The 20,944-nt window shown below is 35.8% G+C and overlaps 1 protein-coding gene across 1 annotated transcript in view; it reads right to left on the bottom strand.

The window, feature by feature from the left end:
- Positions 1 to 551: 551 nt before the first annotated feature.
- The window catches only part of NUF2 (NUF2 component of NDC80 kinetochore complex), a 36,019-nt gene continuing 15,626 nt past the window's right edge, over positions 552 to 20,944 (bottom strand). The window contains exons 7-13 of the mRNA XM_052637929.1: positions 19,675 to 19,771; positions 18,508 to 18,570; positions 16,337 to 16,474; positions 14,086 to 14,226; positions 12,857 to 13,032; positions 11,496 to 11,631; positions 552 to 689 (exon numbers count right to left, since the gene is read on the bottom strand). Of these exons, the coding sequence (XP_052493889.1) occupies positions 552 to 689; positions 11,496 to 11,631; positions 12,857 to 13,032; positions 14,086 to 14,226; positions 16,337 to 16,474; positions 18,508 to 18,570; positions 19,675 to 19,771 (889 nt within the window). The remainder of the gene's footprint in view (positions 690 to 11,495; positions 11,632 to 12,856; positions 13,033 to 14,085; positions 14,227 to 16,336; positions 16,475 to 18,507; positions 18,571 to 19,674; positions 19,772 to 20,944) is intronic.

Genomic DNA, 20,944 nt, shown 5'->3' on the forward strand with positions numbered 1-20,944 from the left:
CATACTTCCTCTTTTAATAATTACATTAGGAAGTATGGTATAGTAAAAACATTCCAGACCTCAGTATTATACAAAGCACTGTTCAAATTTTGGCTCAACTATCTACTCTTTCAGGACCTTCATAGTTACTTCACCCATCAAGTAGTTATAAAAATGTCTACTTAGAGCTGTCTGAGTGCAGACCAAATGAGATCCCACAACGCTTGGTGCAAAGTCAGGGCTCAATAATACTAGACCTCTGTATGTTGACAAATGAAGCGACAAAAGCCATGAAAATAACAGGGAAAAAAAATTTCAAATGCAATTGTCTGTTTTATTTCAACCACTACAACAAGGAGCAGAGACATGAATACCTGCACAATATAAGTTCATGGAAGTCTACGATAAATGTATTATCTTTCAAAATAATAATCTATGAGAGTATATAAAAAATGACTGAGCCAACACTATTTGGTACTTTTTATACTTTCATTAACTTCAACTTAACTATTCCCTTTCAGAATATAAAATTAAAAGTTGACAAGCTTTTTATAAAAAGATGTGTAATTCTGTTAATCAGGTTGGGTTCTGAACATTTTCTTCTTCAGTTCAGATGTTTTTGCATCTATTTTAGCATGGCAGTCCTCTGTTGCCTTTTCAATGCCCTCGTGGTATTTCTCCAAAGCAGCTTTCAAGCTGAGAAATATTTCCTAAGTAGAAAATGAAATACAATAAGGATTATTCCATGCAATGACTGAAACTAAAAGTGAGTTATAAGAATTCCAACACTCTCATTCATATTTATTCATAATATTTTAAAGCCTAAATTATCTTATGCACAAGCACATACAGACACATGTGTGCCTACTCTTATTAAGCCACACAGATGGATCAAAGTCAGCTACTTAGAAAGAACAAAGCAGAGACATTAACAATGGCTTGAATTCTAAGACATTAACGACATATTTTTAATAACCAAAGAAAAGTTTTTACTTTGGAGCTTTTCATGTTTACCAGGCAAATACCTAGATTTCTGTAAACAGCTATAACCTCTGCATTTGACTCTGATCATCATTTAAATTACATGCAAATAGGTTTAATAAGTATCAACAGGACTGAAAAATATACCAATAGCTTTGTTTTAATAAACTGATTGGGCAGTCCTATTATAAGCAATAATGAGTTTTCGTATAAACCTATATGGATATGTTAAGAATTAAGAAAAAACTACAAAACAATTTTTATAGACTGAATAATAAACCAATTAGTCTGCATGAATTATCTTTTATCTCATGCTTATCAAATGCAATTTTAATCCATTCATTATTGATTTTTCTGGAGAAGGCGATGGCACCCCAATCCAGTACTCCTGCCTGGAAAATCCCATGGACAGAGAAGCCTGGTAGGCTGCAGTCCATGGAGTCGCTGAGGGTCGGACATGACTGAGCGACTTCACTTTCACTTTTCACTTTCATGCATTGGAGAAGGAAATGGCAACCCACTCCAGTGCTCTTGCCTGGAGAATCCCAGGGACGGAGGAGCCTGGTGGGCTGCCGTCTCTGGGGTCACACAGAGTCAGACACGACTGAAGTGACTTAGCAGCAGCATTGATTTTTCTTACACAAAACAATTCTCAAATCTTGATACAAGAAAAAGTAGTATGCTGAAAGATTATAAAAGGTGTTCCACCACTGAAATAAAACAGCAGGCCTTTTCCAATGGAAGAAAAAAGCAATAAATGGGTATAATGGTTATAAATATTCTCAATTTTAACTGCTGCTCCCATTAAACTTTTCTTAAACCCAGAGTATAGCTAGTACTTATCTTAGTTTAAATTCTAGTGTAGATACTATCTGATTTTGAGCAAATTATATAGATTATAATTAAATATAGTTATGAATTAAAAATGTTTCAAAAAAGAACAACACTATTTCCAGAGACTGCTACCTATGCAAGTTTAAGAATTATTGCTCTAGATTAAGTGAATATAAATAGATGGTGAAGGCTAAACACTTTTCTAAAACCTAAACATGGATCATTATTAAATCATAATACAAAAACAGAAGAGTATACTTAGATTCCCAACATCTAATCAGACATAAAATTAACAACTATGATGGAATATAAATCATTAGGGAAATAAATAAAAAATTTTTGATACCTTTATTTCTTAAAGCTTATAGGAATAATAAGGTGAATTAGTTGTTAGCTTATATAAACATCATTTTAAAAAATTGGCACAATCAGCAGCTACAGATCAATTTAATATCATGGTTCTATATAGGAATATGCATTTATTCATATTAAAAGCTGAATAAATTTGGTAGAAAGACATTACTCAGGAGAAACTATTAAAATGAAGTGTAGCTAAATAAAGATATATAATCTAAATATCTGAACCAACCATTTAGACACACTGAGAGGAACAATTTTCTCCTGAGGACAACTATGTTCTCAAGGAGGAACCAAATCTAGCAGGTAGAGCCTCAATGAATGAATGAAATATTAAAGCCCAATTCCACTGGCATGCCCACAGAAGCAAAAGAACATCTGAAGTTCTAAGCCAGGCCTCACAGGATGGTAACAGAAATTGATCAGAGCCCTCACAAAAGCTACGTATTTCAGTTTCCAATTAAACTCTGTATCCAAGTGGAATTTTATATTAACTTGCATAATAAGTAAGTCTTACTGTGATGGCTTGGCTGAAGTTAAATACTTTTAAACTCAAACTCAAGTTCTACAGTGTCTAACATGACAACCACGAGGAACATGTGATTATTTAAACAGCTGCATGCTCCTCAGCTGCACTAGCCACACTTCAAATGCACTGTAGCTACAAGTACCTAATGGCTACCATACTGAGTAGTACAGAACATTCCCAGCAGTAAGTTCTATCAGACAGCATTGGTCTAGGTAATTATCTCACTTTCCAAATCAAAGATATCAGGAATATATAATATCTATGGAGTTTTACGGCCAATATAGCCATTTATCCACCAAGTATGTATTAACTCATCAACCAACATATTACTGAGTGCCTCCTACAACAGCACTGTAAGTAGTATAACAGTACAATGGGACATGCAGTTATGCTTTCTACTGTGAAACATACAATCCAGACTAGTTTGGATACTCAGCCCTTGAAATATAGCTAGTATAAACCAGGAACTAAATTTTAAATTTTACTTCATTTAAATTAATTTAAATGTAAGTGTAAACAGCCACATGTTGCTAGTAGCTATGGACAGCACAGATCAGAATAGACTAATAATGCTATAGTATGTGAGGAGAGAAATCTATGATATCTGAAAGGAGCCACAGAAAGTTATACGGAGAATATATTTTTCATTACACCTTAAACAATGAAAACAATTAGCTTTGATACAAAACTTTAATAATCCTAGAAGGTAGGGATCATGGCTTCTTTGTTCACACTTATTCTCTGAATCAAATATAAAGGCTACTACCTAGTAGATTCCTTTCATGGATCATAGCTTTGTCACAGCAGAGGCTTAAGTAACTCAAAGACATTATGAGCCATGCTGTGCAGGACCAACCAAGATGAATGGGTCATAGTGAAGAGTTCTGACAAAACGCAGTTCAATGGAGAAGGAAATAGCAGTCCACTCCAGTATTCTTGCCTGGAGAACACCATGCACAATATGAAAAGGTAAAAAGATACTGTGCCAGAAGATGAGTGCCCCAGGTCGCAAGGCACCCAACATGCTACTGAGCAAGAGCAGAGAACAGTTACTCATAGCACCAGAAAGAATTAGGCAGCTGGGCCAAAGCAGAAAAAATGCTCCCTTATGGATAAGTCCAGTAGTGAAAGTAAAGTCCAAGGCTGTATACTGTCATCCTGCTTATTTAACTTATATGCAGATAACATCAGGTGAAGTGCTGAGCTGGATGAATCATAAGCTGGAATAAAGACTGCCAGAGAAGAGGGTGAGATGTATGGAAAGAGTAACATGGAAACTTACATTATCATATGTAAAATAGATAGCCAAGGGTAATTTGCTGTATGGTTCAGGAAAGTCCAACAGGGGTGCTGTACCAACCTAGAGGGGTGGGATGGAAAGCGAGATGGGAGGGAGCTTCAAAAGGGAGGGAATATATGTATACCTATGGCTGATTCATGTTGAGGTTTGACAGAAAACTGCCTAATTCTGTAAAGCAATTATTCTTCAATTAAAAAAAAAATACTGTTGGGAGAAATATCAACAACCTCAGACATAAAGAACAATACTGCAATACTCTATAAAGAATAATACTGCACAGGAACCTGGAATGTCAGGTTCATGCAAAGTAAATTGGATGTGGTCAAGCAGGAGATGGCAAGGGTGAACATCAACATCTTAGGAATTAGGGAACTAAAAATGGACAGGAATAGGCAAATTTAATTCAGATGATCATTGTATCTACTACTTGGACAAGAATTCCTTAGCAGAATGTAGTAGTAGCCTTCCTAGTTCACAAAAGAGTCCGAAATGGAGTACTTGGGTACAATCTCAAAAATGACAGAACAATCCTGGTTTGTTTCCAAGGCAAACCATTCAATATCACAGTAATCCAGGTCTATGCCCCAACCACTAATGCAGAAAAAGCTAAAGCTGACTGGTTCTATGAGACCTACAACACTTTCTAGAACTAAAAAAGACATCCCTTTTCAACATAGGGGATTAGATTGGAAGTAGGAAGTCAAGAGATATCCAGAATAACAGGCAAGTTTGGCCTTGAGTACAAAATGAAGCAGGGCAAAGGCTAACAGAGTTTTACCAAAAGAAGGCACTGCTCATAGCAAATACCCTCTTCCAACAGCACAAGAGACAACGCAACACATAGACATCACCAGATGGTCAATACTAAAATCAGACTGATTATGTTATTTGCAGCCAAAGATGGAGAAGCTCTATACAGTCAGTAAAAAAATAAACAAACAAAAAACCTCGGAGCAGACTACGGCTCATTATCGCAAAATTGAGGCTTAAATTGGAGAAAAGTAGGTAAAACAACTAGGCCATTCAGGTATGACCTAAATCAAATCCCTTATGATACAGCAGAGGTGATGAAAAGATTTAACAGATTAAATCTGGTAGACAGAGTGTCTGAAGAACTATGGACAGAAGTTCCTAACAGTGTACAGGAGGCAGTCACCAAAGCCAACCCAAAGAAAAAGAAAAGCAAGAAGGAAAGTGGTTGTCTGATAAAGCTCTAAGAATAGCTGAGGCAAGAAGAGAAGAGAAAGGCAAAGGAGAAAGGGAAAAGTATACCCAACTGAATACAGAGTTCCAGAAAATAGCAAGGAGAGATAAGAAGGCCTTCTTAAATAAACAATGTAAAGAAATATAGGAAAACGATAGAATGGGAACGATAGGGAGCTCTTCAGGAACATTTCATGGAAGTTCAGTTCAGTTCAGTCACTCAGTTGTGTCCGACTCTTTGAGACCCCATGAATCACAGAACGCCAGGCCTCCCTGTCCATTACCAACTCCTGGAGTACACTCAGACTCACGTACATCGAGTTAGTGATGCCATCCAGCCATTTCATCCTCTGTCGACCCCTTCTCCTCCTGCCCCTAATCCTCCCAGCATCAGAGTCTTTTCCAATGAGTCAACTCTTCGCAAGAGGTGGCCAAAGTACTGGAGTTTCAGCTTTAGCATCATTCCTTCCAAAGAAATCCTAGGGCTGATCTCCTTCAGAATGGACTGGTTGGATCTCCTTGAAGTCCAAGGGACTCTCAAGAGTCTTATCCAATACCACAGTTCAAAAGCATCAATTCTGCGGTGCTCAGCCTTCTTCACAATCCAACTCTCACATCCATACATGACTACTGGAAAAACCATAGCCTTGACTAGACGGACCTTAGTCGGCAAAGTAATGTCTCTGCTTTTGAATATACTATCTAGGTTGGTCATAACTTCTCTTCCAAGGAGTAAGCATCTTTTAATTTCATGGCTGCAATCACCATCTGCAGTGATTTTGAAGCCCCAAAAAATAAAGTTTGACACTGTTTCTACTGTTTCCCCATCTATTTCCCATGAAGTGATGGGACCAGATGCCATGATCTTTGTTTTCTGAATGTTGAGCTTTAAGCCAACTTTTTCACTGTCCTCTTTCACTTTTATCAAGAGGCTTGAGTTCCTCTGCACTTTCTGCCATAAGGGTGGTGTCATCTGCATATCTGAGGTTATTGATATTTCTCCCGGCAATCTTGATTCCAGCTTGTGCTTCTTTCAGCCAGCGTTTCTCATGATGTACTCTGCATATAAGTTAAATAAGCAGGGTGACAATATACAGCCTTGACGTACTCCTTTTCCTATTTGGAACCAGTCTGTTGTTCCATGTCCAGTTCTAACTGTTGCTTCCTGACCTGCATATAGGTTTCTCAAGAGGCAGGTCAGGTGGTCTGGTATTCCCATCTCTTTCAGAATTTTCCACAGTTTATTGTGATCCACACAGTCAAAGGCTTTAGCATAGTCAATAAAGCAGAAATAGATGTTTTTCTGGAACCCTCTTGCTTTTTTGATGATCCAGTGGATGTTGGCAATTTGACCTCTGGTTCCTCTGCTTTTTCTAAAACCAGCTTGAACATCTGGAAGGTCACGGTTCACGTATTGCTGAAGCCTGGCTTGGAGAATTTTGAGCATTACGTTACTAGCATGTGAGATGGAAGGATGAGCATGATAAAGGACAGAAATGGTAGGACCCAACAGAAGCAGAAAAGATTAAAAGAGCAGTTGGCAAGAATACACAGAAAACAGAAGGCTAATACAAGAAAGGTCGTAATGACTCAAGGAACCACAATGGTGCGGTCACTCACCTAGAGCTGGACATCCTAGAGTGTGAAGTCAAGTGGGCCTTAGAAGCATTCCTACGAACAAAGCTAGTGGAGATGACAAAATTCCAGCTGAGCAATTTAAAAATCCTAAAAATGACGCTGTTAAAATGCTGTACTCAGTATGTCAGCAAATTTGGAAAACTTGGGAATGGTCACAAGACTGGAAAAGGTCAGTTTTCATTACAATTCCAAAGAAGGGCAATGCCAAAGAATGTTCGAACTATTGTACAATTGCGCTTATTTCACATGCTGGAAAGGTTATGCTCAAAATCCTTCAAGTAAGGAGTCTGAAGTATGTGAAAAGAGAACTTCCAGATGTACAAACTGGGTTTAGGAAAGGTAGAGCATCAGAGAGCAAATTGTGACATCTGTTGGATCAGGGAGAAAGTAACCGAGTTTTTCAGAAAAAAACACCTATTTTGGCTTCATTTGACTTTGTGGATCACAACAAACTGTTGATAATTCTTAGAAATGGGAATACTAGATGTCCTTACCTGCCTCCTGAGAAACCTTTCCGCAGGTCAAGAAGCAATAGTTACAACCAGACATGAAACAACTGACTAGTTCAAAATTATCAAGTTAAGGTTGTATATTGTCATCTTGCTTATTTAACTTATATGCAGACAACATCATGAAAAATGCTGAGCTGAACAAATCATAAGCAGGAATAAAGACTGCCGGGAGAATATCAACAACAACCTCAGACATGAAGATGATACCACTCTAATGGCAGAATGTGAAGAGGAACTAAAAAGCCTCTTGACAAGGGAGGAGAATAAAAAAGCTGACTTGAAAATCAACATCAAAAAAACTAAGATCATGGCATCTGATCCCATCACTTTATGGCAAATAGAAGGGAAAAGGTGGAAGCAGCAACAAATTTTATTTTCTTGGGCTTCAAAATCACTGCAAATGGTGAATGCAGCCATGAAATTAAGACATTTGCTCCTTGGAAGAAAGCTATGACAAACTAGACAGCATATTAAAATGCAGAGGTGTCACTTGGCTGACAAAGATCTGCCTAGTCAAAGCTATGATCTTTCCAGTAGTCATGTACGGATGTGACAGGTGGACTATAAGGAAGGCTAAGTGCTGAATAACTGATGCATTCAAATTGTGGTGATGGAGAAGACTTGAGAGCCCACTGGACTGCAAGGAGATCAAACCAATCAATTCTAAAGAAAATCAACCCCAAAAATTCACTGGAACAACTGAAGCTGCAGCTCCAACACTTCAGCCACGTGATGCAAAGAGCTGATTCATTGGAAAGGACCCTGATCCTGGGAAAGATTCAAGGCAAAAGAAGAAGCCAGCAGCAGAAGATAAGATGGTTAGAGAGCATCTCCAACTCAATGGACATGAATCTGAGGAAACTCCGGGAGATATGGGGCTTCCCTGGTGGCTCAGATGGTAAAGAATCCGCCTGCAATGCAGGAGACCCAGGTTTGATCCCTGGGTCAGGAAGATCCCCCGGAGAAGGGAATGACTCCCCACTCCAGTACTCTTGTCTAGAGAAGTTCATGGACAGAGGAGCCTGGTGAGCTATAGTCCATAGGGCCGCAAAGAGTCAGACACGATTTAAAAACTGAACATCAACAATCTTGTAAGTATGTAGACCATTTGCTGAATGGTTGACTAAATGTAGAAATAACTACAGGAAAACAGGGAATTTGGGTTTTAAACAAGAAAGTGTAGCAATAAGAGTGATATTTTAACAGGAATAATTTGGCCTTACTTAGGATTCAGGGCAGATTTGATGCAGGAAATCTTAAGGAATAAATTTTGCAAGTTTTTGCTGCAATTCACGAATATTAGAAAATGATGTAATAGAAATATGATTAGAAAACAGTTGTTATGAATAGTTATCAATGAGTTTTTACAAGTCATGACATTAACTTGGTGACTGTTTGGATATCAGGGTTATTTAAAGAAAATCCAAAACTGCAACTCTTTGTGATATTTTGGAAATGATGATGCCACTGAAGAATATGAGGAAACTAAATGAAGAGGAGAGGGAAAGGGAAGGGGAAGGAGACAGAGGCAGAGGGGGAAGAAGAAAGTGAGGGTGAGGAAGAGGAAAGACACTGAAAGATGTTAAATTTCATAAATGTTATTTTGTAATGATAAGCTTATCCACTGAAAATATCCATCAGGCAGCTAAAATAACGAGTAGAGTTGAGGTGGACAGAATAGGAAAAATAGATTTTTGAAAGCTTTATAAATAAAGATGACAATTGAAGCTAGAAGTGATGAAATATCTATGGAAAAGAATTTTTAATGAGAAAGAAGGATCATTAGGATCCAACAAAATTATGAAAAGAAAAATTTGGCAATTTTAACACATCCTTCTTTCCTTTTCATGAAAGATGATTATAAAGTAAGCGAAAGGGTTTTCTCTTTTTGACAAAATGTGTCTCAGTGTCATCACAGGACTTAGAGACTCTGCCAAGCTATTTTGGAACAAATGGATATGACAATGTCATCTGGGTAAAGGTAGAACAACTTAACAAGTTCAACAACTAACTGCATCAAAAGTTTTGCTGCTGCTAAAAATCCAACTTGATATTATGCTTCATTTAACAAAAGCATTGTGTTCTGTGGCTGGTGACACCATTACTTGGAAGACTACGTTCAGTACTGATTTTTACATATTGAGTAGAATAAAAAAAGCAGAAAACAGAGCAGAGGACAGTAAACAGAATGGGAATTAAACTATATAAAGAGTGGCTGGAAAACGAGCACTAATTAGCCTGATGAGAAGGCTGAAAGAACCCACGATCTTAATCCTCAAATACCTTAAGCACAATTTTATTAAGTAGAAGAGGGTACAGATTTGTTCCAGAGAGATGATCTTGGTCCACTAGAGTACAGAAATGAAAAATTTTAAACTCAAAACAAGAGGTAACATTTTAATAACTAAAGCTGTCCTACTAGAACAGCTTGCCTGGTGATGAGCTTTGTAATACTGAAACAATGAAGCAGAATACATCAGTGGTTCTCAAGAGTTATGCTAAAAAATTTAGGTTCACGGGCCCCACTGCTGATGGTTCTAATTCAATATATTTGGGTGAGGGGTTGCTCATCTTTAATTTTTTTGAATTCTTTATTGTATTCTAATACACTGCTAGTTTTAAGAAACAGCATGCTACAAATATTTATGGAAAGCATACTACAATATAAGGCACCATTCTAGGCATGGTTTGGCATGGCATACTAAGGTAAAAAATTTGATCATTATTGTTAAGAAACTTAAAATATTATTGATGAGACACATATGCACAAAACTAAAAGGAATTTAAAGCAGGGAGAGGCACCTTTTATGATCACAGACAAAAGGTACTTATATGAGTAACTGGTTCATTAATTATATCGGACAAGCTGATAATAAATCTGCTCATACGATTTGGTAAAGAAGTAGGATTAAATAAGGTTTTTCTAACCCCCATTCCAGAGATAAACTGAGGGCCAAAGGATTGGCAAATATCCCGTTGAAGGAAAGTAGTTGGAATGTAAAAGAAAAGTAATTGGAGTGTAAAAAGAAAGAAAAAGCTCAGGACAGTGTACTGGGCAGACCACGGAAGAGGAATCCCAACTATTTTCTTTTTCTTTCTTTCATTTCTTTCTTTCCTTCCTTTTAAAGCAGCCCTGAGATAATTCTCAGCTGTATATATAAACTTGCATTTGCACGTGCTAACAACTTAATGTTTCAGAGGATAAAGATTCCTGAGAACAGATGAGGGGATTGTTTACTGTGGTTCTTTCTTTTAGTATTAAGAATCCTTGCAAATAAAATGTAAATGGTGAAAGGTAATGACAGCATGTTTAAATATCTTTCAGGTTTCAGAGGTTGGAGGATATCAATGTAGGCAAGATGAAGCAAAATGAAAAAAAAAAGAGGCCAAGGGATTTTACATGATAAAGGGCTATTTTTAGTGACTCCTGGTAGAGCAGTTTGGGACCACCTTGAGGCTACGGGACAAACTTTAAAGGTTAAAGAGAGAATGATAATGTGATAAACAGAGTAGGAATAGACGACTTCTTTGGGTCTTTGGAAGTCAAGGAAAAACAGAAGCAGGGAACATGTGTGGCGCTGTACTGATATTCTGGAAGACAAAAATGTAGAAGATGCCTGTCCACATTTAAGTTGAGACTGTCTATGAAACAATAAAATAAATATACTTGAAACAGGCAAAGTAACTTGGTAATTGTGATAAAATTATCATTAAAAAATCTCAAAATACAGGAGCCAACCTAAGCTACTTTGTTTCAGGTAACAACTCAAATACATCTAAACTGATCCTAAGAAACACTTTTGAGATTCTTTTATCAGAAAGAAGATATAAAAATTTTTTGGAAGACTTTACTTTAAATCACCATCTAAGTTAATTTATCAAAAACATTCAGAAACTTTATGGAGCACCTACTCTTACTGCAAAGCATGACTCTAGGTGCTGACAGGGAAAAAAGGTGAGTAAGAAAAAGGTGTGAGGAGGCATACATGCAAACTCTCCCAGGGTAATGGAAAAGATACTACAAATGGAAACAAAAGCAACAAACCTGAGGGGCCAATTTTTACTCTGAAGAACTGACAAAATCTTCAAAATGAGGGTGACATAATTTACATTTTAAACCCACGAGATTATCTGAAATTATTTCTTATGAACATATACTCACCTGAGACTTCAGTTTCTCCCTTTCAGCAGCATCTTTTAGTTGCTGAATTCCAAATTTAATTTTTTGGATTTCTTGATTAATTGTGGTTACTCGCTCATAGACGGCACCTCTTTTTTCTTGAACTTTATTACAGTCTCTAAAGGAAAAGAGAGACAGGTGAAATTATAATTCCACTTAAGCATTTAAACAGTCAAACATTTAACTCTAATTTTGATTCCAGAGAGATTATTTGTATTAATATTTGGCTGACACACCTACATCTCAAGATTTAAAAGCAAGCAGATGAGAATCACAAGGTGGTGCTATAATCAGGAAGAGTAAGCTCCTCCACACAAAGCTGTTATTTAAAAATGAGATTTTTAAGTCACCTCTCCCAGCTGCACTCACTCATGACTGTTGGTGGGAGTGTGAATTAATACAACTTTCCTGCAAGGTAAGTGACAAATTAAAACCCTCAGGTTCTGCCCTTTTTCTTCATCTGCATGAGGAAGAGGAAAGGAAATCTTCAGACCATCCTAATACACCTTTTAAAAACTGAAATAGTGTCATCTCATAGACATATCTGGGGCATTTGTTCTAAAAACACATTTTTAGAACTGATGGGAAGAAGATTCTACCAGTGAAACATCCGAACATCCTAGCCAACAACCACGGTGACAAAATTCTTGCAAAGTACTTGGTACTTAAATAAAAATGGAAGACTTTTTCTCAAAATATGCTATAATGCTCTAGACTAGCTGAACAATAACGTGAACTAGTTGATTTATTCTCAGAGAAGGCAATGGCACCCCACTCCAGTACTCTTGCCTGGAAAATCCCATGGATGGAGGAGGCTGGTAGGCTGCAGTCCATGGGGTCGCTAAGAGTCAGATACGACTGAACGACTTCACTTTCACTTTTCACTTTCATGCACTGGAGAAGGAAACGGCAACCCACTCCAGTGTTCTTGCCTGGAGAATCCCAGGGACGGGGGAGCCTGGTGGGCTGCCATCTATGGGGTCGCACAGAGTCTGACATGACTGAAGTGACTGAGCAGCAGTAGTAGCAGTTGATTTATTCTAATACAACTCTGGATAGCTGGCTCTGAAATGTACTGAAATAAGCAATAGCACTAGAACCCTTCTAACAAATTATGCAAAAGATTTAGAATTGTGATTATCGGGAAAATAAACTAAAAAACGAATACCTAAAACATCTCTATACATTTAGATGTGGCAGCATTATAAGTCACAACTGCTTTAGTCACCCAAAGGTGGAATACCTTTTTGAAATTATAGGAGGTTTGGAATCTTAAGGAAAATAAAATGAATTAGGCTTTTCTAATTACTTTCTAATACATTAAATTGAAAATAAGTTCATACTCAATCACTGTGCGTTTGTACTGCTTGACATCCTCATGCTTCTTATTTATTCTGAACTGTGCTGTGGCAAGTTTTTCCTTCTTTGCAATCATTAGTCTTTTAAAGGAGTTTTCTTCAGTCTTCAATTTCTTCAATTCTGACTCATCACTCTCAATTTGGTCCTCCAAGTTCAGGCTCTATATTTTATATGAGATTTTAAAGTCAATACAACAAATTAGAATTTACAAAGGACTGTCTTCAAGGATGAGCTGTAATAAAATACAATTTCAAAATGTGATAAAGCTGTTTAAAAACTGAAAGCCCAGTACAAGAATGCAGACTCAACAAAAGACAAGGAGAAGGAAATGGCAACCCACTCCAGTGTTCTTGCCTGGAGAATCCCTAGGAAGGCACTAGGGATACTGAGAAAGTATGTGACACCTAGAGAGGTGTGTTTATCACGTCATTTTATCAGCAAGGACCAGAACAGAGGAACATATCAAGATCAGCCAACAGGCTAGGTTTCAGGGGGAAAGGGTCTGAATTAAAGGAGCAGAAATGAAGAGGAAAGGGTAGACCCTAGAAACAATTTAAAGCAGTAGATCTCAATCCTCCCCCCTGCCTCTTTTTTTTTTTGCTGACTCTTGATGGGAGATAAGGGAAGTATGTAATTGGGAAAGAATATCCCAGACAATCTCACCTTCCAGCCCCTTCTTCCCTGAAAAGAGAAATCTTTCATCGAAATCTATGTTAGTGATCCTGGGGACACTCTGGATTGGGATGATGAAGTGAAAAGGATTTTCAGGTTTCTAGCCTGAGAAACTGTCAAAATGTTGGCATTAGCGGTCCATCATCACTCAGGGCAGGGTCTGTATCATGAACGTTAAATCTCTTTATATATCCTAGCTACACTGTTAGGCAGTACGTTGGGACTTTATGCTTACTGTCTAGAAGATCATTTCCAACTGTCAGAACGAGTTTAAAATTCCATGACTTTTCCCCAAAATATACATGGCAATAAGCTATGTTAATTAATTATTCATTTCCTCTGAAGGTAACAATGGGTCGTCTACTGCTATGTTTAAAAAGAATAGTGTTTTATTCCTGAGCATACACTGCCACATCTATTACACTGTAGAATGATCCTGCGTTTTGGTAAGAAAGTAGCAACAGAAAGTAAAAGCAAATCCGAGGGACTACAGTAAACTATTACATAATAAAAAGGCATAAAAATTCCACACAATACAAACCTCCTTTAAGATAGTAGTTAATTTTTCTCTATTATCTGCAAGGTCCTGTATTTTCTTTTGATATAACTGCACTTCCAGCTGACATGAAGGTAGGCAGTCAACAGAGTCTCGATAGATTTCATATTTTTCCATTACTTCTTGCTTTGAAAGAAAAAAAAAAAACAGATACCGGTTTGACACTCTCCTTTATGAAACTGCAGTAATGTCAATTTGTTTGCTCTTAATTTCTGTATTTAATACTGAAAGCTTAAGAGCAAAGAACAATTAAGTTTCTAGGTCAGTAACAAAGCAATATTACTGACATGTGTCTAAGCACATATAATTAGGTTTCCTAATTGTTAAATATCCTTGAACAAAGAAAACATACCATAATTTTACTAAACCACTCACTGAAGTACCTTCCAAAGGTTATTCGTAATGATTTTAAAAGAGTTCATTTCTGCTAATACTCAAACTACTCCCAATTACTCCTGGGCAATTATATTACCAATTACAATCTTCCTATTCATTTGTATAACTATTACTACAAGTAATTCTTTCAAAATGATTAATTCTTCTTCTAAAATTAGGAAATGAGCACATGTTTACCACGAGCACTGCAATAATACAAAGGCTTCTTTCTGAGTCTACCCCTTCTTCCCGCTTTATTAACCAGTTGGATTTTGTCTGCAGTGAAATGCTTAATCATAGCTTAATCATAGCACCTCATTTTTCCATTAAGCTGTCTTTTTCCTACTAATTTGTAAATACTCTTTTGTGTCTTTGCATATCATGGATATAATCCCTTTACCTATCTATGCATTATATATGTTTCACAGGTCTACTTTTTTCTGCAGCTTTTGGGTTTTCGATCTTAATTTTAAAATTCTATCCAAGATAATATCAATGTTCACCTAAAACTGTTAAATTTCCAATCCAATTAGAATTTATCTTTGTAAATGGTACAAGGTACAGACCCAACTTAATTTTCTTCTAGATGAACAGCCAATTGAACCAAAATTGCTTATTAAATAAATAGACCTCAAACACTCAGATCTATTTCTGGGCTCTCACTACTGTTCTATTAATCTTTGTCTATTCTCATGTGATAATTCTCTCAGAAATGACTTAAATAACAAATTCAGAAATAAACCAGAAACTTTTTTTCAATTAATAGTTCTTAAACTTTTCCTCATAAAGGATGCTAAATTGTCTAACCACTTCTACTTCTATCCCCTCCTAAATCTACCTCCCACTGTAGCTCATAATCTTTTCTAAACATAAATCATACCATGTTCCAACATCCCCAACTCATAAATTAGCCAATGGTGCACTCCTGCTCTTATGGTAAAATCCAGCATCCTGAAAAACCTGCTCATGGCCTATTTGTCCATCATCTCACACCATTCTCCTTCTTATACATCATACTGTCTTCTTTGAATATAACTTCCTCTCTACTACTTACCTCATACAATTGGCACATGCTATTCTCTTTGCCTTGAATGCTCTTCAGAGTATAAATTTACTAAGATAACCTCTATTCATCCTTCAGATGTAAGCATAAATTTCTACTTCCTCCCCATCTTTACCTCTAACTTTCACAATACTAAACTAGAATACTCTCATTATGCTTTTTTTGAAGCACCCTATGCTGTTTATTATTTATTTGTTTCTCTTTTTGGTGCTTAAAAAAAACAACAACACTGTTTTTAGAGCAGTTTTAGGTACACTGCAAAATTAAGCAGAAGGTACAGAATTCCCATATATTTCCTGCCTCCATACATGCATATCCTATACTTTTTCACAGTATATATTAAAATTATATAACTGATTATAAAATTATATAATTATATAATATAAAATTATACAACTATAAGTATAATTATATAAATATATGTAATTATAATTATAAACATATCATATAAATATAATAATATAATTATAACTATATTATAATTTAAAATTATATAACTGATTATAACACCATTCTCCCTTAAGATATAGTGACTAAGTCCTATGAGGACAAATCACTTCTGTTTTTGATCAACCAGGGCAAAAAAAATCTGTTGCATAATTAAGAAAATGTCTTGAAATTATACTTCTTTTCTTATATCCACTTTAGAGAAGAGCTAAAAGTTAGAGACAAGGGCAAAATGTCTAAGAGGAAGAGATGTATAGATAATTTAGAAATTAGAAAATTAACACATGATTAAACAAGAATTGTTAAAAAATAAGAGGGACAGAAAAGCATTAAAATAAAAAGAAAACTCACTCTGGAATTTTTAAGCTTCTGGACTGTATCTTTCATTTTTTCTTTATAATTCTTAACTTTCTCTGGAGAATCCACAATTTTTGTTTTCAAATTCTCTTGTATTTCTTTCAAGGAAACCACTGACAATTTTAGTTCATTCTGTTGAAAAAACATTTAAATATATTAGATATAATAATAAAACTAGTGATTTGCCACTATAATAATGGAAAAGAAAAAAGAAATTGGCTCTGTTTTTTTTGTAGTCAGAACAACATATTAAATTCTGACCATATCACTTTCCTGCTTGATGGCTCACATCTGTCTACAGGCCAGAGATTAGGCTCCCTTGTACAATATCATGTAGCTCTTACCCTCCTGTCCAGTGTCATCTTCTACCAGCTTCCTACTATAGCCTACAATCTGGTAATTCCAGTCTGCCTTATGTCTGGACAATTACAAGTGATCTCTCTCTGATCTCGGAATACTGCCATTCGATTCCTGTACTGCAAATGAATTTCCATTGACTTTGAAAATCCTGTTCCTACCTACTCTATATTCTTTCTATAAACAGTATAATCATGTACATGGTAATTATAATTATGTATTTAATATGTGTCTCTGAATTAACTGAGCAACCTGGGGTTAAGAACAGCTATTTTTGCTCTCCCACAACCCAAAGAAAGTAACAGCACTGAGAAGGGACTCAGTATATATATATTTACAACAGGAATGCATTACTGTATCACTTGTATAATTGGTCTAAATTATTTTTAACTAAAAAATTTTTTAAAGTTCTCACTTTTTCATCAACTCAGAAGCCAAAACTGAATGTTTGAAACAATGTATTTGTTATTTTATTATTAGAATTTAGCATACCACCATGGTATCTACTCAAATACCCTATGAAATTAAAGGTCATTTTCCTTACATTAGCACTGACTCTTTATCACTTTTAGTCCCTTCACAAAAACTCTAAAATTTGATATTATATATAAATACAAAGTGATTTCATTTTAATATAGATTTAAATGGGACAGAGAAATGAATAAAATTGAACCACAGTCAACACTATTCTGATAAAAACATCTGGCAATAAAAAGAGTGATTGAAAAATAAGGAATATTTAAATTAAAGTAAGTTTTAGATAGTTATAAAATACAAGTATCAAAATAATAGGGAAATCATAAAAGTACAATGAGAAAATATGGGATTAAAAAAATGAGGAATGAGATAGGCCTTTCTATACATAGACTTAATCCCAAATGTATATGTCTATCAATTTTACTACATAAAAACATGAACCTTCTAATAGGAAAAAATGATGAATTTGAAAGACAAATAGAGTTAAAACCCCTAACTCATGGAGGTTTAAAAAAAAGTGAAATTAAAAAGGAACATAAACAGGTAATTTACAAGGTAAGAAATAATAACAAACCTCTGAATAAGGTGGTCTAAATCACTGAAAATCAAAAAAACCAAAATGAAGATGAGACGTTTATTCCTCTATAAGAATGACACAGATTAAAAAGAAAAGAAAAACATAAAAATATCCAATTTTGACAATGATGCAGAGAAAGGAATACTCTCATATTCTATACTGGTATCTTTTTAGAAGTCAGTTTGGCAACGTGGGCTAAATTTAAGTGTAATTTTCTTTAGCCCCAAAACCATACATTTAGGAATCTACTAAGATAAAAAGCAGCCTGGTGGGCAAATATACAGGTACATGTATAGGTGTGTAGCACACATAGGCTATTGTTCAATAGCAAAAAGTTAGAAGCAATGTGAATGTCTATCAATAGGACACAGGATTGACATTAAGGTGCAATTATCAAAATAATGGGGATCTATATAGATATGATAACTATACTATAAAGTGAAAAAAAGCAGCTTTGAGTCACATAGAGTATAATATCATTTATGTAAAATTACATATATATATGTATATTTGCTTAGAGAAACGTAATCTGTGACATGCATCTGATTGTGTGGTGAATTTGCAGGTGATTTTCACTTTTGTCATACATTTCTGTGTTTCTGTATTTTTTAGAATAGTCATCTATTCTATTGGAAAAAGTTAAATTAGCTTCACTTAAAGGGAAGAGAGAAACATTTAATAATAACGCACAGTTAAAATACTCCTACACACAAGATTCAAACGTTAAACGCTAGTTAAATGAAAAGATGCTTACCAAACGCTTAGTTTTCTCTGAAATATCTGATTTCTTTTGTGAATTTCCCTCTTGCAGCACTATCTAGGGAAAAAAGCAAACAACTATTTTCCAGTGATTCAAACAGATTTAAATTTAGTCAATGCTTTTTCACAAAACAGAAGTCAGAAAGTAGAGGAATTAAACAGATTAGACCAGATATTCCCAAACTTTCTCTGTTCCCTATGACCCTAAGGCCATAATAAACCCCTAACAGATCCTTTATTGGGTCATTAAATTCCAATAACTGAGTATTTATGTCCTAACAACTTAGTAGCCCCTTGAAAAAGTAATATATGGAAATTGAAAGAAAAATACTATTTTTATTTTATTCTTAAACAGCTACAACTACTTCCAAATTGGATGGGTATGGTATACTATAAAAACTGAGTACTGAACACATCTTAGAATCATGGGTCACAGGCAATTATCATTTCCTATTGCATGATAATATTCACACAGCACTTGCGTTTTATTATGGCAAAAGCCAAAAACCCAGGTTCAAAAGATATGAAAGGAAGGTAACATGAGTTCATGTTGAAACTGTGAACCGCCTTGAGCTAGATATTCAAGCAGTGTATGGCAGATGCTGAATGTTGTTTTCCTTTAAAATTTAAAACATCCTGAAGCACCCTTGAGGGCTTGCTGTAGCACCCAGGGTGCCTCAGTGCACAATTTAGAAACATTACGACTAGATACAGAAAAAAAGATAGCATATACCCTTGACACCATCAATAATTAAAATTCTGTTGACCTGGACAACAGAAATATATATTCACTGTAAGGTGAACAAATGGACGCAGCAATATATCCTATTTGTTTAGTAACTGAAAGTAATGTGCTGTTGGCCCCTCCATATCACAAATACAAAAATCTTTTGAAAAAGATTTAAGGTATCTAACAATAGACCTCGTTTTTATTTATTATTTTTATATATGTAAATATATATATAATATATATATTTATTATTTATTTAATTGGAGGATAATTACTGTACAATATTGTGATGGTTTTTGCCATTCACCAGTCTTCATCAGCCATAGGTATACGTGTGCCCCTCCATCCCAAACCTTCCTCTCATTTCCCTCTCCACCCCATCCCTCCAGCCTGGATACCTGGGCACCGGTTTTGGGTGCCCTGCTTAGATACCGTTTTTTGACGAAACTCTTGATTCAGCGATTGCTGCAGCTCCTGAATATCATCTGAAAGCTGCTTGAACTCTGCCTGCTCTTCAACTGGAACAGAACTGAACACAGCGAAGTAAGTTAAAATAAGATGTATCAAGTTCTTAACCTAGAAAGTCTAAAAAAAGTCTCTGCTGTTCAACAACTTAAAGGAAAAAAACTATTTGCTTTCATGTTTCTGAACTTTCATCCTTCCACATGACAATAATTTAAAATCCATGACCTGGACTCTACTATCCAGCAAAAATAAAAATCAGATGAGCTCTTTAAATTTCTGCCACCGATCTATGTATGGACTCACCTGCACACACATCTACCCTAACTCCGCTCCTAATTTTAGTGCTGATTCCATCTTTCTCTGGCTCTCACTTCCTCACATCTCTCTACTGTATCATCCATCTGTTTTGCTCCACAAATCCTTCCTAAGAGCACTTTCTCATGTTCTAGTCTCTTCCATATGAATGCTCTCAACTTTAGTTTTTGATATGTGATATATGGTATAGAATTGTTACTTTAATTTTCATTTCCTTGACTGCTATTGAGTTTAATGATCTTTACATATTTTTAATTAGTATTTGCACTTAATTCTCTGTAAATTCCTTGCCCATTTTTAAAATTATATTTTCCCATCAGTTTGTAGTCCTTTGTATTTTAGGAATACTATATGAGCATTCTTAGAGATTGGAACACTTTGCTGCAAATGTTGCAGACTTCACTTCCAGTTTGCCATTTCTCTCTTGACTTGGCTCATCATCAATTTCGTTGCTGTTCAGTCATTAAGTCATGTCCAACTCTTTGGGAGCCCCTGGACTGTAGATAGCCAGGCTCCTCTGTTCTCTACTGTCTCTTGGAGTTTGCTCAAATTCATGTCCACTGAGTCTGTGATGCTAACCATCTCATTCTCTACCACCCGCTTCTCCTTTGGCTTCAATCTTTCCCAGCATCAGTCTTCCAATGAGTTGACTCTGTATCATGTGACCAAAGTGTTGGAACTTCAGCTTCAGTCATTCCAATGAATATTTGGGATTGATTTCCTTTAGGACTGACTCGTTTGATCTCTTTGCAGTCCAAGGAACTCTCAATAGTCTTCTCTAGCACCATAATTTGAAAGCATCAATTCGGTGCTCAGCCTTCTTCATGGCCCAACTCTCACATTCATACATGACTACTGGAAAAAACACAGCTTTGACTTTACAAACATTTCTCGGCAAAGTGACGTCTCTGCTTTTTAATAC

The sequence above is a fragment of the Budorcas taxicolor genome, chromosome 3 (genome assembly GCF_023091745.1).
Source record: "Budorcas taxicolor isolate Tak-1 chromosome 3, Takin1.1, whole genome shotgun sequence".
Lineage (NCBI taxonomy): Eukaryota > Metazoa > Chordata > Mammalia > Artiodactyla > Bovidae > Budorcas > Budorcas taxicolor.